Source organism: Magnolia sinica, chromosome 3 (assembly GCF_029962835.1).
Source record: "Magnolia sinica isolate HGM2019 chromosome 3, MsV1, whole genome shotgun sequence".
Lineage (NCBI taxonomy): Eukaryota > Viridiplantae > Streptophyta > Magnoliopsida > Magnoliales > Magnoliaceae > Magnolia > Magnolia sinica.
The window spans coordinates 25,989,486-26,008,931 of NC_080575.1; the positions used below are offsets into that span (position 1 = coordinate 25,989,486).

Consider the following 19,446-nt stretch of genomic DNA (forward strand, 5'->3'; position numbering starts at 1 on the left):
TTCTTCTTCTCAAATGCTATATGATGTGTTTGAAATTTTGGATATGCCACTCAATTAGGTAGTGATTAATATGTGGTAGTTATATATATATATATATATATATATATATATATATATATATATATATATATATATATATATATATATTTCTTTTCGAGAAGGTTTTAAGTCCAACCAGTTGGACCATAAGTTAATGTCTACCCATTGAATTACTTCCAACTTATCATATACCATTATAGAGATAGAGATAAGGTGGTCTCTAGTTTTTGTAAAACACGATAAATAATCTTTCATTTATTTGGTTTTATGTAAACAAGTGGGAGACAAATCGTGGTATATGTGTTTGTCAAACTAAACTTTTGTTGCTACCAAACAACTCTTGAAACATGCTGTGACTTAAATGTGAAGGAAAGCCGCTTCAAGTTGCTGGTGAAGTTGCTTTCCTTAAAACGGGATTTGCCCCCCTTATAAATGAAGCCCAAATCCGAGATTGGGTTACAGAAAATTCATCCCCAGAGAGTATAATGAAGCCCAAATCTCTTCAATCTTCAACAAGCATTGCTTGATCATTGGCCCTGAGCAACTCCGGCAATGAGTCACCAGAAATTCAATGTTTGTTATCTTTTTCTGCAAGGATAGATTAACAGTACAGAAAACTACAAAAATGCGCTAGGAAAGGAGAGAAAAAATGATAAGTTTAGAAAAGTTATTTTTCAGAGAGGAAGTGGTTGTTAGCATGTGTAAAACTCTCTTCTTGAAGCTTTTGCTTACTGTCACATGGCTGTTCAAGCCACCCTTTCAGCCATGTTAACTGCTTTGACCTTTTGACAAATGCAACTCAATCAAAAGCTACTTTCCGTCCATTAAGATGGTGTGAGCATTCCTCTAGCTGATAATAGCACAAGAAATGCCCATGTGCTGGTGAAGACTTGCCAAACTCCATCATGATCTCTTTTTAGCTGTAATATGAAACGTGGTAAAAATTCATATTTGATATTACAGGTAAAGTCTTTATAGCTACATGCTTTAATGGCTAGCTAAACACACTTTACAGGTAAAGTCTTTATAGCTACATGCTTTACAAGCTAGCCAAACACACAATTTGTTAACCTGTAAAGAGATTACTACTTAAAAGCCAAACGGAATAGCATGTAAACCGATTACACCTAAAACTCTTTTAAGGCGTAATGTGTTTACAACTAAAAAAATTACAGGCATCTAAACGACCCCTAAATCTTGTCAAGTCGAGTTGGCTCTCCTGATTTCTGAGTCCTGTTAGCGAGTTTTTGAACTATGATTCTAGTCATTCGTTACGACTAAATATTGATTAATTATTAGACATCGAGTTGTCTTCGAGTCGACCAACCCCGGCTGCCCATCAAGTCAATTCAAGTTCCTTAACTGTCCCTAATAACAATTATGCTTGTTTTCAACTAGTAGTTGAAATGAACATGTTGGGCCCACACAGAAGTTTGGATGGCATTCACTTTATTATGTTCTTTATTATTATATTTCAATTTTGCTTTATTCTCTTTCCTTTTTATATCCTTTACTTTCCCAGGATGACATAGACATATTTCTAGGAATCTTTTAGTAGCTGATTTTTGGAATAGTCATTGGGCTGGCAAAAACTCTTGACCGGGCAAGTAACTCGGTTGACTAGGCCAATTTTCAATCGACCCATAACGTGGTTAATTGACTAAGAGAGCACCTTTTTTTTATTTTTTTATTTTTATTTTTTTTTATGGATAACTAAATTAGTGATCACATTTGTCTAGACGATCGATACAATTGTGAACTGATTCCTGATTATTATGTTTATGTACATTTTACATGTATACAACATAACTAAAGATGTCGTATCCAATGAACCCCAGGGAGTGGATTACTCTACATTATCGGGAACCACAATTTATAAATGGTATGATGAACTTTGTGAATTTCATAAAAGAACCTCTTCCTAGTAGAGAAACCATTCATTGTCCATGTACCAAATATAGATATCTACGTTTACTTTGCCTAATCGAAGATGTGATGATAGATTTGATTAAAAATGGATTTAATCCAATATATAGGGTGTGGAACATGCACGATGAGCATGCATCGCCCAAGTGTACCGAATGTGCACCAACTTCTCACTAGTACCCTAGTGTGGTAGATTTAAACAACATTGTCAATACGGTTGTTGAAGACTTCGATGGTAATAACCTGGATAAAGTTATTCAAGATGAGCCTAACGTAGCCCCCAAAGTTGAAGACATTATTGAAGATGCTTCATTCAATGAGTTTGAAGCAAATTTACGAGATGCGATGACTGAGCTGTCTTGGTTGTCACGAATTCATCGTGCTGACTTTCATTGTACAACTTTTTAAATTAAAGGTGAACTATGGATGAAGTGAACGAAATGTGTTGCCATCTGGTAATAAGACCCTAGTTAATACCTACCAAGTGAAGAAGATCATTACAAAGTTGGGTCTTGATTACCAGAAGATCCATGCATGTCTAAATAATTGCATGTTATACTAGAGAGAGCATGAGACAAAGATGAGTTGTCCAAACTGTAGTACTTCTAGATATAATATAGAATTAGATTTGAAGTCGAGATGAGCTCAAGTATTTGCGAAGGTGTTAAGATATTTTTCATTAACACCAAGGCTACAAAGAATGTACAATGTGCCAAGGGTGACAAGAGATGACCTAACACTTAACCAGAAAAATACAGAGTGGAAAGATGGGACATCTAGTTGACTCTAGCACATAGAAGTTTATTGATAACAAGTATAAGGATGTTTCAACCGAGTCTCGCAATGTTCGATTGGTTCTGGCCACAGATGGGTTTAACCCCTTTGGCACTTTCAACACATCGAACAGTTCTTGGTTTGTTATGTGTGTGAAGTACAACCTTCCACCAAAGCTATGTATGAAATCGTAGTTTACTATGCTCACTTTGCTCATTGAGGGGCCACGACAGCCGGGGAAGGATATTGATGTTTATTTGGAACCATTAATTGCTGAGTTGCAAAACTTATGGCGAAAAGGGATCACGACAGTCGACGCGTACCATGGAAACAAGTTTAACATGCGTGTTATCTTACTGTGGACAATCCACAACTTTCCTGCATATGGTAACGTTTTCGGTTGTAGGACCAAGGGTAAGTATGGTTGTCCTGCATGTGGTTCCTATATAAATTCCTTTTGACTACACTATGAAAAGAAACACACTTATATAGATCATAGACAATGGTTACCACTAAACGACGAGGCTTAAAAGGACACAAGTGCAGACACATTCAATAAGAAGGCGGAGCCGTGACTACAGTCGATTGGTCTGACTGAGATTGAGGTCAAAAGCATCGTCACGAAGCTGAATGTGCAATGGGGAAAGATCGTAAAGAGGAAACAAAGGGGTTCAAAAGGAGTACAAGAGCAAGTTGATGATGCTGAGTCAACGTGCTTTTTCAAGCGGTTAATATTAATTAATCTAGAGTACTGGAAGGATATTTTCGTATGCCACAACCTTGTTGTTATGCACATCGAGAAAAATGTATGTGAAATCTATGTTGCATTGATGTTGAACACGGCAGGTAAAACCAAGGATGATGTTAATGCACGTAAGAACTTGAAGCGGCTGTGAATTAAGAAACGTCTGTGGCTAGAAAATATTAATGGCAAGGTGATCCAGAAACGATATCAGTTCTTCCTCTGAAAAGGAGAGAACTTTTCATCTAGATTTTACATGAGTTGCATGTTCCGGTCGATTTTAGTTGGAATTGGAAGAACATCGTAAAGGAAGATAGTGTGGATTTAAAGGGAATGAAGTCTCATGATTACCACGTGTTGATGTAACATCTGCTTTTAATTTTGATCCAACATACATTCAGGGATAGCAAACCCATGCGTGCTATAATTAGAAGCTTTAGTACATTCTTCAATGTCCTATGCTCGCGAACCATAGATATTGACATGCTAATGTCTCTTGAGAAGGGCATGACTAGGACGTTACATGAGCTTGAGATTACATGCACTCCTTCAATTTTTGTTGTGATTATGCATTTGCCGATCCGCTTGGCTTATGAGGCTCGCTATGTGGTACTCTTTACTATCAATAGATATATCCATTCGAAAGGTATGATATGATTTTAATGTGAATAAACCGGCAGAGCATCTGTAATTATATTTCTAACGTGTCATTAATTTGTTTAGGTTCAATGAAGACGTTTAAGGCTTTCATTCGCAATAAGATACGATCTGAATGTTGTATAATAGAACGATACATTCAGGAGGGGACACATATATTATAACCAATATATATGCAAAAACAATACAAGCCTCTTAGAGAAACTGGAAAAATGTTTTAATGTATCAATTTCACTCTGCCGAAGTTGCAAGATGTTGTTGACGACTTCAACGTTGACGAGGTCGACCCAGTCAGCCTTGGTCAAAGTGTCATCTTAAAAGGTATTGAATTCGAACAGGCTCGCACCTGGGTACTGAAGAATCAACCCAACTATGATACATGACAAGTGTATATATTAAACTTAGCTCGTATGTATGTCTTCTTCATTTTACGCAATTTTGATTCAACAACACTATAACAACAATCCTAAAACATTTGTCAATGTTGTAACAACCTTCTTAACGTGCCAATCAGGATTTGACAATTTTAAGAAGGTTGTTACAATTTTGAATTATGATTCTAAGAAGGCTGTTACAACATTTTAAGAAGGTTACAAAATTAACATTTTTTTAAAAAAAATATTTTTTTAAAGGATTGTTGTTATAATGTTGTTGAATCAAAATTACCTAAAATGAAGAACACATACATATGAGCTAAGTCTTGTATATACCATTGCCGTATATCATGGTTGGGTTGACTCTTCAGTACCCAGGAACGAGCATATTCGTATTTAATACCTTCTAAGTTGACACTCTGACTAGGGCCAACTGGGCCGACCTCGTCAACAATATCTTGTAACTTTGACGGGAGTGAAATTGATCCATCAAAACGCTTTTCCAGTTTCTCCAAGAGGCTTGTATTGGTTTTGCGTCTATATTGGTTGCAATATATAAGTGTCTCCTCTTGAATGTATCGTTCTGCTATACAACCTTCAGGTCGTGTCTTATTGCGAACGTATGCCTTAAATGTATTCATGAACCTAAACGAGTTAACGACACATTAGAAATGTAATTACAGATGCTCCACCGATTTATTGACATTAAAATCATATTATACCTTTCGAATGGATACATCCATCGATAGTATATATGACCACGCGGGCCTCATAAGCCAAGCGGATCGGCATATGCATCATTACAACAAAAATTAAATGAGGGCATGTAATCTCAAGCTCATATAATGTCTTAGTCATGCTCTTCTCGAGAGTCATTAGCATGTCAATATATATAGTTTACGAGCACAGGGCATTGAAGAACGTACTAAAGCTTCTAATTATAGCGCGCATGGGCTTACTATTCCTGAGTACATGTTGGATCAAAATTGAAAGCAGTTGTTATATCAACATGTGGTAATTATGAAACTTTATTCCTTTTAAATTCACTCTATATTCCTTTATGATGTTCTTCCAATTTCTACTAAAATTGACTGGAACACGCAACTCACGTAAAGTCTGGATGAAAAGTTTTTTCTCTTCTTTTCGGGGCTAGAAAGGACTTCGTTTCTGGATTACCTTGCTGTTAGTATTTTCTAGTTATAAACGCTTCTTAATTCCCAGCCCCTTCAAGTTCTTGCGTGCATTATCGTCATCATTGGTTTTGCCCACCGTGTTCAACATCAATGCAACATGGATTTCACATACATTTTTCTCGATGTGCATAACATCAAGGTTGTGGCATACGAGAATATCCTTTTAGTACTCCAGATCAAATAATATGGACTGTTTGAAGAAGCACGTTGACTTAGCATAATCAACTTGTTCTTATCCTCCTTTTATACCCATTTGTTTCCTCTTTCCGATCTTTCTTCACTGCACATTCAGCTTCGTAATGATGCTTTCGACCTCAATCCCAGTCAGATGAATCGGCTGTGGTCGCGTTTCTGCCTTCTTATTGAAGGTGCTTGCACTTGTCTTTTCTAGCCTTGTCTTTTAGTGGCAACCACCGTCTATGACCAATATAAATGTGTTTCTTTCTATAGTGTAGTTGCAAGGAATTTTTGTGAGGACCACATTCATGACAACCATTCTTACCCCTGGTCCTACAACTAGAAACGTTACCATATGCGGGAAAGTCGTGGATTGTCCACAGTAAGATGACACGCATGATGAACTTGTTTCCATGGTATACGTCGATTGTCGTGATCCCTTTTCGCCACAAGTCTTGCAATATAGCAATCAATGGTTTCAAATAAACATTAATATCCTTCCCCGACTATCGTGACCCCTCAATTAGCAAAGTGAGCATAGTAAACTGTGGTTTCATATATAGCTTTGGTGGAAGGTTGTACGTCACACACATAACAGGCCAAGAATTGTATGACGTGCTGAAAGTGCCAAAGGGGTTAAACCCATCTGTGGCCAGACCCAATCGAACATTGCGAGACTCGGCTGAAAAATCCTTATACTTGTTATCAACAAACTTCCATGTGCTGGAGTAAACTGGATGTCCCATCTTTCCACTTTGTATTTTTCCGGTTAAGTGCCAGGTCATTTCTTTTGCCACCCTTAGCACATTATACATTTTTTGTAGCCTCGGTATTAATGAAAAATACTTTAACACCTTCCCAAATGCTTGAGCTCATCTCGACTTTGAATGACTTATATGTTCACACCCCAAGTGCAGGGTTGTGATGTAGTAATAAACTCGGTAAGTCCGAGGTCGAATCCACAGGGACTGAAACTTATACGTTATCTGAAACCAAATAGAACTAGAACTAGACTAAGTTGCAATCTAAATCAAATAGACCTTAAGAATTAATTGTGGAAGAATTTTCTAAGACTTTAAGGAATTCAGAGAAGGGGAACTAGGGATTCAGAGGATCCACTTGTAGAGATCAGGGAGATCGTATGCCAGGATCCCAAATTATGGAAATTTACTGAACTGCCATTGATATAGGTTTCAAGAGATGAAAGGTGCATGAATTAGAATGGATTCCATCATCTAACCATGCCCAGGAGACAAAGTAAACAACAGGATTAAACTAATTACCAACCATTCAACAATGTATGAAGATCAGGAAGGGTACTGTCATCCTACCATGCCCAGGGGACTATGGTGAACAACAGGGTTTCCTGACGTCATGAGCATCAAAAGGAAGAAAGAAATACTCAAAGCCATTGCAAATCCATTGTAATTTCAGTCACAACAGACCATTAAATACTGAGAAAATATTCCTTGAATTATCAACTTAAAAATCACATTAAGTTCAGAAATTTTAAATTAAATGCATAGAATAATCTCTCCCATCTCGCGACAGCTTCACCTCTTAGCCCTAGCTAAGAGGTTTAGCCTAGCAGGATCATGCTAGGACCCCTTACAAATAGAAAGGAAAAGAAAACGGAAAAAAAAAAGAAGAAGAAGAGAAAAAGGAAGAACTCAACCGTCCAAGCCTCTGCTCCCGTCCAAAGATGACATGCAGCCGACTTCGCTTTGATCTCCCTCTCTTCTCGTTTTTTTTTCTTTTCTTCCTTTAATCCTCACGCTGCCAGATGACCCAAAACCTTCCTCCGTTTCTCTTTCTTCGTCAAAAGCCAAAAACAGGAGCGAACAGCAGCAGCAGCAGTCCCTGCTTCCCTCCTTCTCTCTCCAGCCGTCGACCAAACCGTAACTGCTTCTCTCTCCTTCTTTTTTTTTTCCCTCCTTTCCTTCATGCCTCCCTACTCTTTCTTTTATAGCAGGGAAGGGTCGGAAGCTGGAGTCAGTCGAGTACTGTTTGCAGCATCTCCGCAGCGAAAATAGACATAACAGGTGCGTCTGGGTGAGGTGTTCAGCGAAACGATCCGTCAAGTGCAAGATCTGAATCGTTCAGGCTCTTCGGTGATGGTCGGCCACCCCGTAAGAATGATTTGGATGGTTAGGATCGATGGCCCAATCCGAGCCAAGCTTGCAGAATGACCCAGATCGTCCGGTTACTGAAGTGCGCAGCCTGCACAGTTCATCTTGCATTGATTCTTGGTGGGGCCCATGATCGAAGTTGGACAGGAAATCCACTCCCTCCATCAGATTTACAAAGGCATGCCCAGCAATGACGTTAAATATAGGATAAATCTAAGTCTCATGTGGGCCACAACACATTTGATAGCACCATCATCCTCCGTTTAGACTGTTGAAAACCGATCTTTCGTTATTTCTCGATATGTTGCCACCTAGGCTTAGATGATAGGGACCGTGGGCTCATGATGGACGGTCCGGATTGGTCCTTTGAAGTGTGATGGTGGCCCACGAGATTCGCCCGCAGGCTCTGTTGTGAAACAGAGCCTGCGCGTTTCAGCGCTGTGATGATCGGTGGGCCCCAGGAAGATGTTTCATAGAAATCCATACCGTCCATTGTCTTTAGGATGAAAAAATATACAGACAGACCCAGACCGAGCTGATTCCAATGTGGTCCACAAGTTTTTCTACTCCACCGTCCATCTTCCGTTTGGACGGAAGTCTTCCTGTTATTACGTTCATGGGTCCAAAAGGACACCTAGGTGAGGCTTATAGGCACCCTTGGGACACAATGAAAGGTTCTGATCATCAGAGTTCATGATGGATGGGTCCCACAAACAAAAAACGGCAATCGGCAGTGAAGGCGCTGGTTTTTGAGATTTTTTTGAAGAAATATCGGTCAGCGCACGCTGACCGATTTCTTGAATTATGGTGCACGTCCGCTCTATACACTCCTCGTATACACACGTCACGTGTTTGGGTTCCAAGGTGACGTATGAGTAAAATCTGATCCGTCCATCCGTTCACTCATCTCATTTTAACCGTCTAGACCAACTTTGAAGCATATCCAGATATCAGGCGGGTCCCACATAACGATTAAAGGGGCTGATCTATGCATTGGACCACTTCCAGAGGGATCCAATGGATGAAATTTCACGTGTACGGTTCATTTATGGTACTCAGGCCACGTATGGAGTTTCGAACTGATCGGGTGGTGAGAACCCTGTGATCTTGCATTATGGACACTTTTCTTGAGCTTCAATTCCTTGATTTTCTTGGGTCCCTGATGTGTAATTCCTTCGTTCTTGGTCTTCTAGAGTCCGTGCCTTGCCTTGGTGCTTCTGGAGCGTCGAATCCATGCATTTTAGTATCCTTTCCCAGTCCAGGCTTGTAAACACACCCTGCATTACAAACACGATTAAATTAGTCCGATAAACAATATCGTGCGTATAAATCCATGCAATAAATGGGTCTGATATGCAATATTTGACCCTCAACACAACCCCCAACCAGCATTTTGCTAGTCCCGAGCAAAATATGCGAAAAATAAGTTGAGAATTACAGGAGAATTTCTATGAACTCGAGTGATTTTGAAAAACAATCTAGATATTCAGAATTCAACAATTCATGAATGTTGGGCTTTACTCTCTCCTAGACTCAAACACACGGCAAACTTCATTCAAAGTATTAGTCCCTTAATTAGAAATAATCCTAAACATTGAGTTCCACAGATGTAAAGTGTAATCCCAACTTTCAGCATTAATATTCAATTCTTTATTTCAGGATATCGTTGGTAATCAACAAGAGAATTCATAATAACCAAAGCTTGCCTCAAAGATCATCTTTTCATTCCTTCAGTTTTTTGACTTTTCCATTGAAAGTAATGTCAAGAAGGGAAATCAAATCCTTACTTATAGGGAGCAAACCTAAGGTAAGGACTGTACACCCAACTTGTTCACATATCATTCATGGGGAATTAAATCTACACCTATAGGGAGCAAACCTATGGTGTAGACCATTCTCCTAATCCTTTCAATTTTCCAAGTTGGTTCCTTTCATGTTTAGTGATTACCAAGTTAATCCTTTAATATCGAACTGAAACCTTAATATGCAAGCGAGATGTGTCCTGCGAATTCATGACTCAACCAATGTTTACAAATTCTAATAATGGATTAACAATTCAAACTTAGCTCTGAAATTTGATAGATGACTGAATCCAAGAGTCATAAATTACCAACTTCACTTATCTTGTAATTTTAAATCCAAGATGGTTATCAAAATCACTTCAAATTCAACAAAATGTCAGAAAATTTTTAAAATTTTCACAGCTTTTGTACAAGACCAAGAAAATGCTGATTAGGTGACATAATCTCCCACCCCCAACCTAAAATTCACATTGTCCTCAATGTAAAAGAAATAAGCATGCGATGCACATGGGACAAAAAGTAAATAAGAAGTGATGGAAAGATAATACCTGGATGAAAGAATCAAGAAGCTTTTCAGAGATTTCTACGTAAGAGCGGTCAGCACAAGAGAGAAACCAACAAATAAAATAACAAAAATACAATCCTACCTATACCACTTTCGCAGGTGCTCTCGATTGCATTTAGCGCATGCAACAAGCCTTTAAACCCCTAGGTTACCCCTAGTGGACGAGTTGTAGTCTCGTGAGGGTTTGCAGTAATGTTACCCACAAACATTGAACTGACTAATGAAAAAAAATGACATAAAATGAAGAACTGGGTTGCCTCCCAGGAGCGCTAAGTTTACCGTCTTCAGCCAGACAAATAAAGCAACTACCCTAGACCTAAGAAAGCGATAAACCTACCTATACCTCCATCAGACTAGGAGATCAGTCCTGGTAAACAGGATCAGTCAGAGGCATGGACATGTCCTCTGAATCAAATTTCTCGACAAATGGCTTTAAACGATGTCCATTTACTTTAAACTCCTTGCCATTGTCGGGATCTCTTATCTCAACGGCCCCATGAGGAAAAACAGTAACAACAATGTAAGGGCCGGTCCAACGAGATCGAAGCTTACCCGGAAAGAGATGTAATCGAGAATTATACAAAAGGACTTTCTGGCCTGGCGTGAATGATTTTCGCAAAATGTTTTGGTCATGAAATGCTTTCATCTTGTCCTTGTAAATTCTCGAATTATCGTACGCATCATTCCGGATTTCTTCAAGTTCATTCAATTGAAGTTTGCGTAGCGAGCCAGCGTTGTCCAGATTGAAATTAAGATTTTTGATCGCCCAGTACGCTTTATGTTCTAACTCCACAGGCAAGTGACAAGCTTTCCCATAGACAAGTCTAAAGGGAGACATTCCAATAGGAGTTTTAAATGCGGTACGGTATGCCCATAAAGCATCGGTCAATCGGATTGTCCAATCCTTACGATCTGGGTTAACCGTTTTCTCCAAAATATGTTTAATCTCCCTATTGGAAATCTCAACTTGTCCACTTGTCTGTGGATGGTATGGGGTGCTCACCTTATGAGAGATACCGTATTTCTTCATTAAGCTCTCGAATGGTCTATTACAAAAGTGTGAGCCCCCATCACTAATGATGGCTCGAGGCGTTCCGAATCGAGAAAGGATGTTTTCTTTTAGGAATTTAATGACCGTGCGATGGTCATTCTTTCGACACGGAATCGCTTCGACCCATTTAGTGACATAATCCACGGCGAGCAAAATATACAGATTCCCAAACGATTGGGGGAATGGTCCCATGAAATCGATGCCCCAGCAATCAAATGCTTCAATGATAAGAATGGGATTCAAAGGCATCATATTTCGACGGGACAATGCTCCCAATTTTTGACAACGCTCACAAGCTTTGCAAAACTCATGAGTGTCCCTAAACATAGTGGGCCAGTAAAAGCCACACTGCAGAATCTTGGCCGTGGTCTTTTTAGCAGAAAAGTGACCACCACAGGCCTGTGAGTGACAGAAGGAGATGACGCTCTGATGCTCATCGTCTGGTACACATCTCCTTAGAATTTGGTCTGGGCAATATTTAAATAAGTAAGGATCATCCCAGAAAAAGTTGCGCACCTCGGTGAAAAATTTCTTCTTATCTTGCGCAGTCCACTGTGTCGGTATGGCACCTGTAGCAAGATAATTAGCAATATCAGCGAACCAAGGTGAATGGGAGACTCTGAACAGTTGTTCATCAGGGAACATATCATTGATATGGGTCGCCTCAAGGGAATCAGAGGTATTAAGGCGAGAAAGGTGATCGGCCACTACGTTCTCTACTCCTTTTTTATCTTTAATTTCCAAATCAAATTCTTGGAGTAGAAGGATCCATCGTATCAAGCGGGGCTTAGAATCATTCTTAGAGAGAAGATACTTCAGTGCCGCATGATCTGTATAGATAATGATCTTGGATCCGATCAAGTAGGACCTAAATTTGTCCAAGGCGAACACTACAGCTAAGAGTTCCTTTTCCGTAGTCGAGTAGTTCACAGGCGGGATTTAGAGTCCTACTCGCGTAATGAATGACGTAGGGCTTCTTATCTTTTCTCGGCCTAGGACCGCCCCAAGAGCATAATCGAAGCGTCGCACATAAGCTCAAAAGGAAGGCTCGAGTTGGGTGCTGCATGATAGGTGCGGTGGTTAACGTGCCCTTAAGCTTGGTGAAAGCTTCCCGGCATTGCTCAATTCTACTCGCACGGAGCATCCTTTTGAAGAAGATTACATAAAGGGCGAGAGAGAAGACTAAAGTCCTTTATGAATCTCCTGTAAAATCCTGCGTGTCCTAAGAAGGATCGCACGTCTCTGATGTTCTTGGGTGGAGGTAGGTTAGAGATAAGATCGATTTTTGCCTTATCTACCTCGATTCCTTTGGACGAGATGATATGCCCAAGGACAATTCCCTTCTGAACCATGAAATGACACTTCTCCCAATTAAGTACCAGGTTCTTTTCTTCACATCTTTTCAGCACACATTTAAGACTTTCCAAGCACTCGCTGAAGGATGGACCGTAAACAGAGAAATCATCCATGAAGACCTCTAGATATTGCCCCACCATGTCAGAAAAAATACTAAGCATACATCGCTGAAAGGTGGCAGGGGCATTACATAGTCCGAATGGCATCCTTCGATAGGCAAAGGTGCCGTAGGGACATGTAAATGTGGTCTTTTCCTGGTCTTCAGGGGCTATCTCTATCTGGTTGTAGCCCGAATACCCGTCAAGGAAACTGTAATAGGAATGACCAGCTAACCTTTCCAGGATCTGATCAATGAATGGTAAAGGAAAGTGGTCTTTCCTCGTGACGGTATTCAACTTCCTGTAGTCAATGCACATTCTCCAACCAGTAGTGACTCTAGTTGGCACGAGTTCATTATTAGCATTGGCTACGATGGTGATTCCGGACTTCTTAGGGACCACTTGAGTTGGACTCACCCATTGACTATCAGATATAGGGTATATAATACCCACGTCCAGTAGTTTAAGAACCTCGGCTTTAACCACTTCCTTCATGTTTGGATTTAGTCTACGTTGTGTTTTGCGAGCGGTTTTTGCATTATCCTCAAGATATATGCGGTGAGTACAAATCGAGGGATCGATTCCCTTGAGGTCCGCTATCGTCCATCCCAGGGCTCCTTTATGCTCAATGAGAGTAGATATAAGCATACTCTCCTGTTCTTTCTCCAGGTGGGCAGAGATCACCACCGGGTATGTCTCATCTTGACCTAAATAGGCATATTTCAAATCAGAGGGCAAAGGTTTTAGGTCAAGCTTCGGCGGCTTGAGGTTAGACGGTAGAGGCACTACATCGGTTTGTGGTAATTCTTCAAATTGTGGCCTCCACCGGTTAACTTCAAGTACCGGTGCAGTATCAAGCAAGGCGCACGTCTCCCTAATCATGTCATCATCAAAATCATGGGAGTGGGCCAGGCACGTCTCCAGATGGTCGGAGGATAAGGTCAGCGGTGTCGTATCTTCCACGAAAGAGTCAATCATGTTAATGTCGTGGAAATCGTCATCATCCTCTGAGTTGCTGCCGTTATTGAAAAAAATGTTTGACTCCAATGTCAAATTTCCAAAAGACATAGTCATGATACCATTCCTGCAATTGATAATTGCATTTGACGTGGCAAGGAATGGGCGACCAAGAATGACGGGAATCTGAGTGCTCATGTTATTGATGGGTTCGGTGTCCAGGATGATAAAGTCTACAGGGTAGTAAAATCTATCAACTTGGACCAACACATCCTCAATTATCCCTCTTGGTACACGACAGAGCGATCGAAAGTTGTAGTGTGGTTAGGGTGGGTTTTAATTCACCCAAACCCAACTGTTTGTATACCGAGTAGGGAATCAAATTGACACTCGCTCCTAAGTCAAGAAGTGCGTGATCAATTCGATGGTTCCCGATTACACATGATATGGTTGGGCTACCGGGATCCTTGAATTTCTGCGGCACGTCTTGCTTCAGGATGGCACTCACTTTCTCAGTCAAGAAGATTTTCTTTTGAATAATTTTCCGTCGCTTGGTCGTGCATAAGTCTTTTAGGAATTTGGCATATGAAGGTATCTGTTTAACGACATCAAGCAGAGGAATGTTGACTTTCACCTGTTTCAACACCTCTAAGATATCCTGAGAGTTAGAGAGAGGTTTTGGTGAAACCAACCGTTGGGGGAATGGAGCAACTGGCTTCTCTAGAAGTTCCGGTTCCACTTTTTGTGGGACATCACTGGATCCATCATTGTTGTCCTCTTTTGGTTCTTGAGGCTTTTCGGGCCTAACCGGAAGAGTTTTATCAATGATCTTCCCACTCCTAAGAGTGGTGATGGATTTAGCATGTCCCATCTGATTTGAAGAGCTGGGATCATTATTCTCGTACTGCGGTTTAGGATTGGGGAGAGGTTGTGCAGGAAGCATCCCCTTTTCTATAACCGTCATACGAGAATCTATTTTTTGCATGAAATCTGTGATTCCCCGCATTGCCTGAGCCAGCTCTTGTATGGGATTTTGAACCGGTTCCTCTTGAGGTTTCACTTGATTTGGATTTTGATTGAAGAAACCTGGAGGAGTCGCCGTTTGTCCATTCCTCCAACTAAAGTTTGGATGATTTTTCCAGCCAGGATTGTATGTATTGGAGTTAGGTCCAGTAAAAGGTCTTTGATAGTTATTTACGGCATTGGCTTGTTCATTCAACACTCCTCGAAAGCGGGTATTGTAGGACAGTTTTCAGTTGTGTGAATGTTGCAATCACAGATGCTGCAAACAATTTCATTGACCTTATCCTTCTTTCCTTCCATGGCCTCAACTTTCCTTATGAGCGTAGTCACTTTACACTTGAGATCATCCTCTTCTTTCAAGAGATATAATCCACCTTTCTCCTTTAATTGAGTCGGCCTAGACGTGGTGTTCGACTTTGGGTAATAGTCCCAAGATTGTGTTTTTTCAGCCAAACTATCGAGGTAGTCCCATACCTCGTCGATATCTTTATTAATGAACTCTCCATTACACATTGTCTCGACCATTTGGCGCATGGAAGATGTCAGTCCATCATAGAAAAAATTTGTAATGCGCCACGTTTCAAATCCGTGTTGTGGGCATGAACTGACCAAATCTTTGAACCTTTCCCAACATTGAAAGAATGTTTCATCTTCCTTTTGGGCAAAGTTCATGATCGCTTTTCTGAGGGTAATCGTTTTATGATGTGGGAAGAATTTTTTTATGAATTCCCTCTGCATATCGTTCCATGTGCCAATGGATCTAGGACGCAGTGAATGTAACCACGTCTTAGCTTTCTCTTTTAAGGAGAAAGGAAAGAGTTTCAGCCTAATTGTATCCTCAGATACATTAGGAAAACATAATGTAGCTATTATCTCATCGAACTCTTTCAAATGTAAATATGGACTTTCAGATTCAAGTCCATGGAATTTGGGAAGGAGTTGGATAACTCCTGGCTTGATGTCCATTTGTCCTGTGTTTTCAGGAAAAATCATGCATGAGGGCGTACTCACTCCCGCCGGTTGTAGAAAATCTCGTAAAGTACGAGGCGGGGGTGCCTGTTGCACCTCATTTTCATCCTGGGTATCCTCCACCCTGGGTGGAAGTAGAGGAGGTTGGTCTTCACCATATTCAGTTAACTCAGAGGATTTCGAGCGGTGTCTAATCTGCGATGGATAATCAACCCCTCAACTAATCCTCCTTCGATCAAGAGACGTCGAGTGTTGTCACGGGCCCACTTGGGCATGAAACACTCGCGACCCTCAATCAAATTCAAAGTCTAATCCTAAGAAAGGAAAAGAAATCTAAAAAGAAAAGAGAGAGGAGTTGGAAAGAAATTACCAAATTGATGCCCCTAAGTTAAGGACCCGCAAAATAAAACAAAATAAGTTAGATTCTAAAAAGAAAAATAGCAGTAAATCAATTTCTAAAAGAAGGAATTTTTAAAAGAAAGTGGAGATTTCTAAAATAAATTAGGAAAGATCTAAACTAGAAAGTAGATTATTAAAAGAGAACTGAAAGATAAGAAGTAGGGAAAGAGCTTACCAAATTAGAAATTTCTATCTTAAAGGCCTATAAAATAGGAAGGTTAGTTTCTAAACAAATATTCTAAAAATAAATTAGGAAACAAAATTAGATTCTAAAAGTGTTAGAATTAGAAAGTTACTAAGATGAAACAAAAATAGAAAGTTAATTTCTAAAAAGGGAAAGAAATAACCTAAATTCTAAAAATAAACTATTTCCTAGAATTAGAAAAATTCTAAAATTTACACCTTAATTCTAAAAACAGAAAAAGTAGAGAGATTAGGAAGGAATTACCAATTGAGAAACTTATGTCCAGATCCTACAAAATAGGAAACAAGTTAGTTTTGAACTCAAATAGAAATAAATAAATAAATAAATAAAACTAAGGTCAGTAAAATCCTAATCTTAAACTAATCCTAAAACCAATTAATTTCAGAAAATCGTAACCGTCAGTCCCCGGCAACGGCGCCAAAAACTTGTTCACTCCCCAAGTATAGGGTTGTGATGTAGTAATAAACTCGGTAAGACCGAGGTCGAATCCACAGGGACTGATACCTGTACGTTATCTGAAACCAAGTAGAACTAGAACTAGACTAAGATGTGATCTAAACCAAATAGACCTTAAGAATTAATTGTGGAAGAATTTTCTAAGACTTTAAGGAATTCAGAGAAGGGGAACTAGGGATTCAGAGGATCCACTTGTAGAGATCAGGGAGATCGTATGCCAGGATCCCAAATTATGGAAATTTACTGAACTGCCATTGATATAGGTTTCAAGAGATGAAAGGTGCATGAATTAGAATGGATTCCATCATCTAACCATGCCCAGGAGACAAAGTAAACAACAGGATTAAACTAATTACCAACCAATCAACAATGTATGAAGATCAGGAAGGGTACTGTCATCCTACCATGCCCAGGAGACGATGGTGAACAACAGGGCCTCCTGACGTCATAAACATTAAAAGAGAAAGAGAAATATTCAAAGCCATTGCAAATCCATTGTAATTTCAGTCACAACAGACCATTAAATACTGAGAAAATATTCCTTGAATTATCAACTTAAAAATCACATTAAGTTCAGAAATTTTAAATTAAATGCATAGAATAAACTCTCCCATCTCGCTACAGGCTTCACCTCTTAGCCCTAGCTAAGAGGTTTAGCCACTCATGATTGGCCTAAACCCAAAACAAATAGAAAGGAAAAGAAAACGGAAAAAAAAAAGAAGAAGAAGAGAAAAAGGAAGAACTCAACCGTCCAAGCCTCTGCTCCCGTCCAAAGATGACATGCAGCCGACTTCGCTTTGATCTCCCTCTCTTCTCGTTTTTTTTTTCTTTTCTTCCTTTAATCCTCACGCTGCCAGACGACCCAAAACCTTCCTCCGTTTCTCTTTCTTCGTCAAAAGCCAAAAACAGGAGCGAGCAGCAGCAGCAGCAGTCCCTGCTTCCCTCCTTCTCTCTCCAGCCGTCGACCAAACCGTAACTGCTTCTCTCTCCTTCTTTTTTTTTCCTCCCTTTTAATTCATGCCTCCCTACTCTTTTTTATAGTACCCTTCTTCTCCTTCTTTCCTTGCTATATAATCTGCTAGCAGTTGGAGAGACCTGGCTGGAGTCGATGTGCCAGCTCGTTTCTTTTACGCAGCGAAACAAGACACAGCAGGTAGATGCGTCTGGGTGAGGTGATCAGCGAGATGAGCCGTCGAATGCAAGATCTGAACTGTTCAGGTTCTCCGATGATGGTCGGCCACCCTGATAGAATGATTTGGATGGTTAGGATTGATGGCCTGCTCCGAGCCAAGCTTGCAGAACGACCCGGATCGTCCGGGTTTCTCCAGACGCGCAACCTGCGTAAATCAAAGTATGCTGATTCTTGGTGGGGCCCATGATCTGCGTCATCGTGGAAATCCACTCCATTCAGTAGTTTTACCTCGCAAAATCATTCAGGAAGCGATGGTTTTCAATTGGTTTCGGTGTGGCCCACATAACTTTTCTTTGCACCATCATCCTCCGTTTAGACTGTTGAAAACCGATCTTTCGTTATTTCTCGATATGTTGCCACCTAGGCTTAGATGATAGGGACCGTGGGCTCATGATGGACGGTCCGGATTGGTCCTTTGAAGTGTGATGGTGGCCCACGAGATTCGCCCGCAGGCTCTGTTGTGAAACAGAGCCTGCGCGTTTCAGCGCTGTGATGATCGGTGGGCCCCAGGAAGATGTTTCATAGAAATCCATACCGTCCATTGTCTTTAGGATGAAAAAATATACAGACAGACCCAGACCGAGCTGATTCCAATGTGGTCCACAAGTTTTTCTACTCCACCGTCCATCTTCCGTTTGGACGGAAGTCTTCCTGTTATTACGTTCATGGGTCCAAAAGGACACCTAGGTGAGGCTTATAGGCACCCTTGGGACACAATGAAAGGTTCTGATCATCAGAGTTCATGATGGATGGGTCCCACAAACAAAAAACGGCAATCGGCAGTGAAGGCGCTGGTTTTTGAGATTTTTTTGAAGAAATATCGGTCAGCGCACGCTGACCGATTTCTTGAATTATGGTGCACGTCCGCTCTATACACTCCTCGTATACACACGTCACGTGTTTGGGTTCCAAGGTGACGTATGAGTAAAATCTGATCCGTCCATCCGTTCACTCATCTCATTTTAACCGTCTAGACCAACTTTGAAGCATATCCAGATATCAGGCGGGTCCCACATAACGATTAAAGGGGCTGATCTATGCATTGGACCACTTCCAGAGGGATCCAATGGATGAAATTTCACGTGTACGGTTTATTTATGGTCCTCAGGCCACGTATGGAGTTTCGAACTGATCGGGTGGTGAGAACCCTGTGATCTTGCATTATGGACACTTTTCTTGAGCTTCAATTCCTTGATTTTCTTGGGTCCCTGATGTGTAATTCCTTCGTTCTTGGTCTTCTAGAGTCCGTGCCTTGCCTTGGTGCTTCTGGAGCGTCGAATCCATGCATTTTACCACCCTTTTTTCAGTCCAGGCTCTTAAACACACCCTGCATTACAAACACGATTAAATTAGTCCGATAAA

At 40.5% G+C, this 19,446-nt stretch overlaps 1 protein-coding gene and 1 non-coding gene across 2 annotated transcripts; one reads left to right on the forward strand and one right to left on the reverse strand.

The window, feature by feature from the left end:
- Positions 1 to 495: 495 nt before the first annotated feature.
- On the reverse strand, positions 496 to 14,429 carry LOC131238836 (uncharacterized; the record flags this gene model as incomplete). The annotated part of the gene is made up of 6 exons (XM_058236433.1): positions 496 to 627; positions 11,259 to 11,829; positions 12,208 to 12,259; positions 12,826 to 13,084; positions 13,532 to 14,015; positions 14,191 to 14,429. Coding segments are annotated over 6 exons (1,737 nt in total), but the record flags the coding sequence as incomplete, so codon positions are not given.
- A 1,017-nt stretch (positions 14,430 to 15,446) lies between these two features.
- Positions 15,447 to 15,553, forward strand: LOC131241832 (small nucleolar RNA R71). The gene has a single exon (XR_009169400.1). It is a non-coding gene; the product is annotated as a small nucleolar RNA R71 (small nucleolar RNA).
- Positions 15,554 to 19,446: the final 3,893 nt, after the last annotated feature.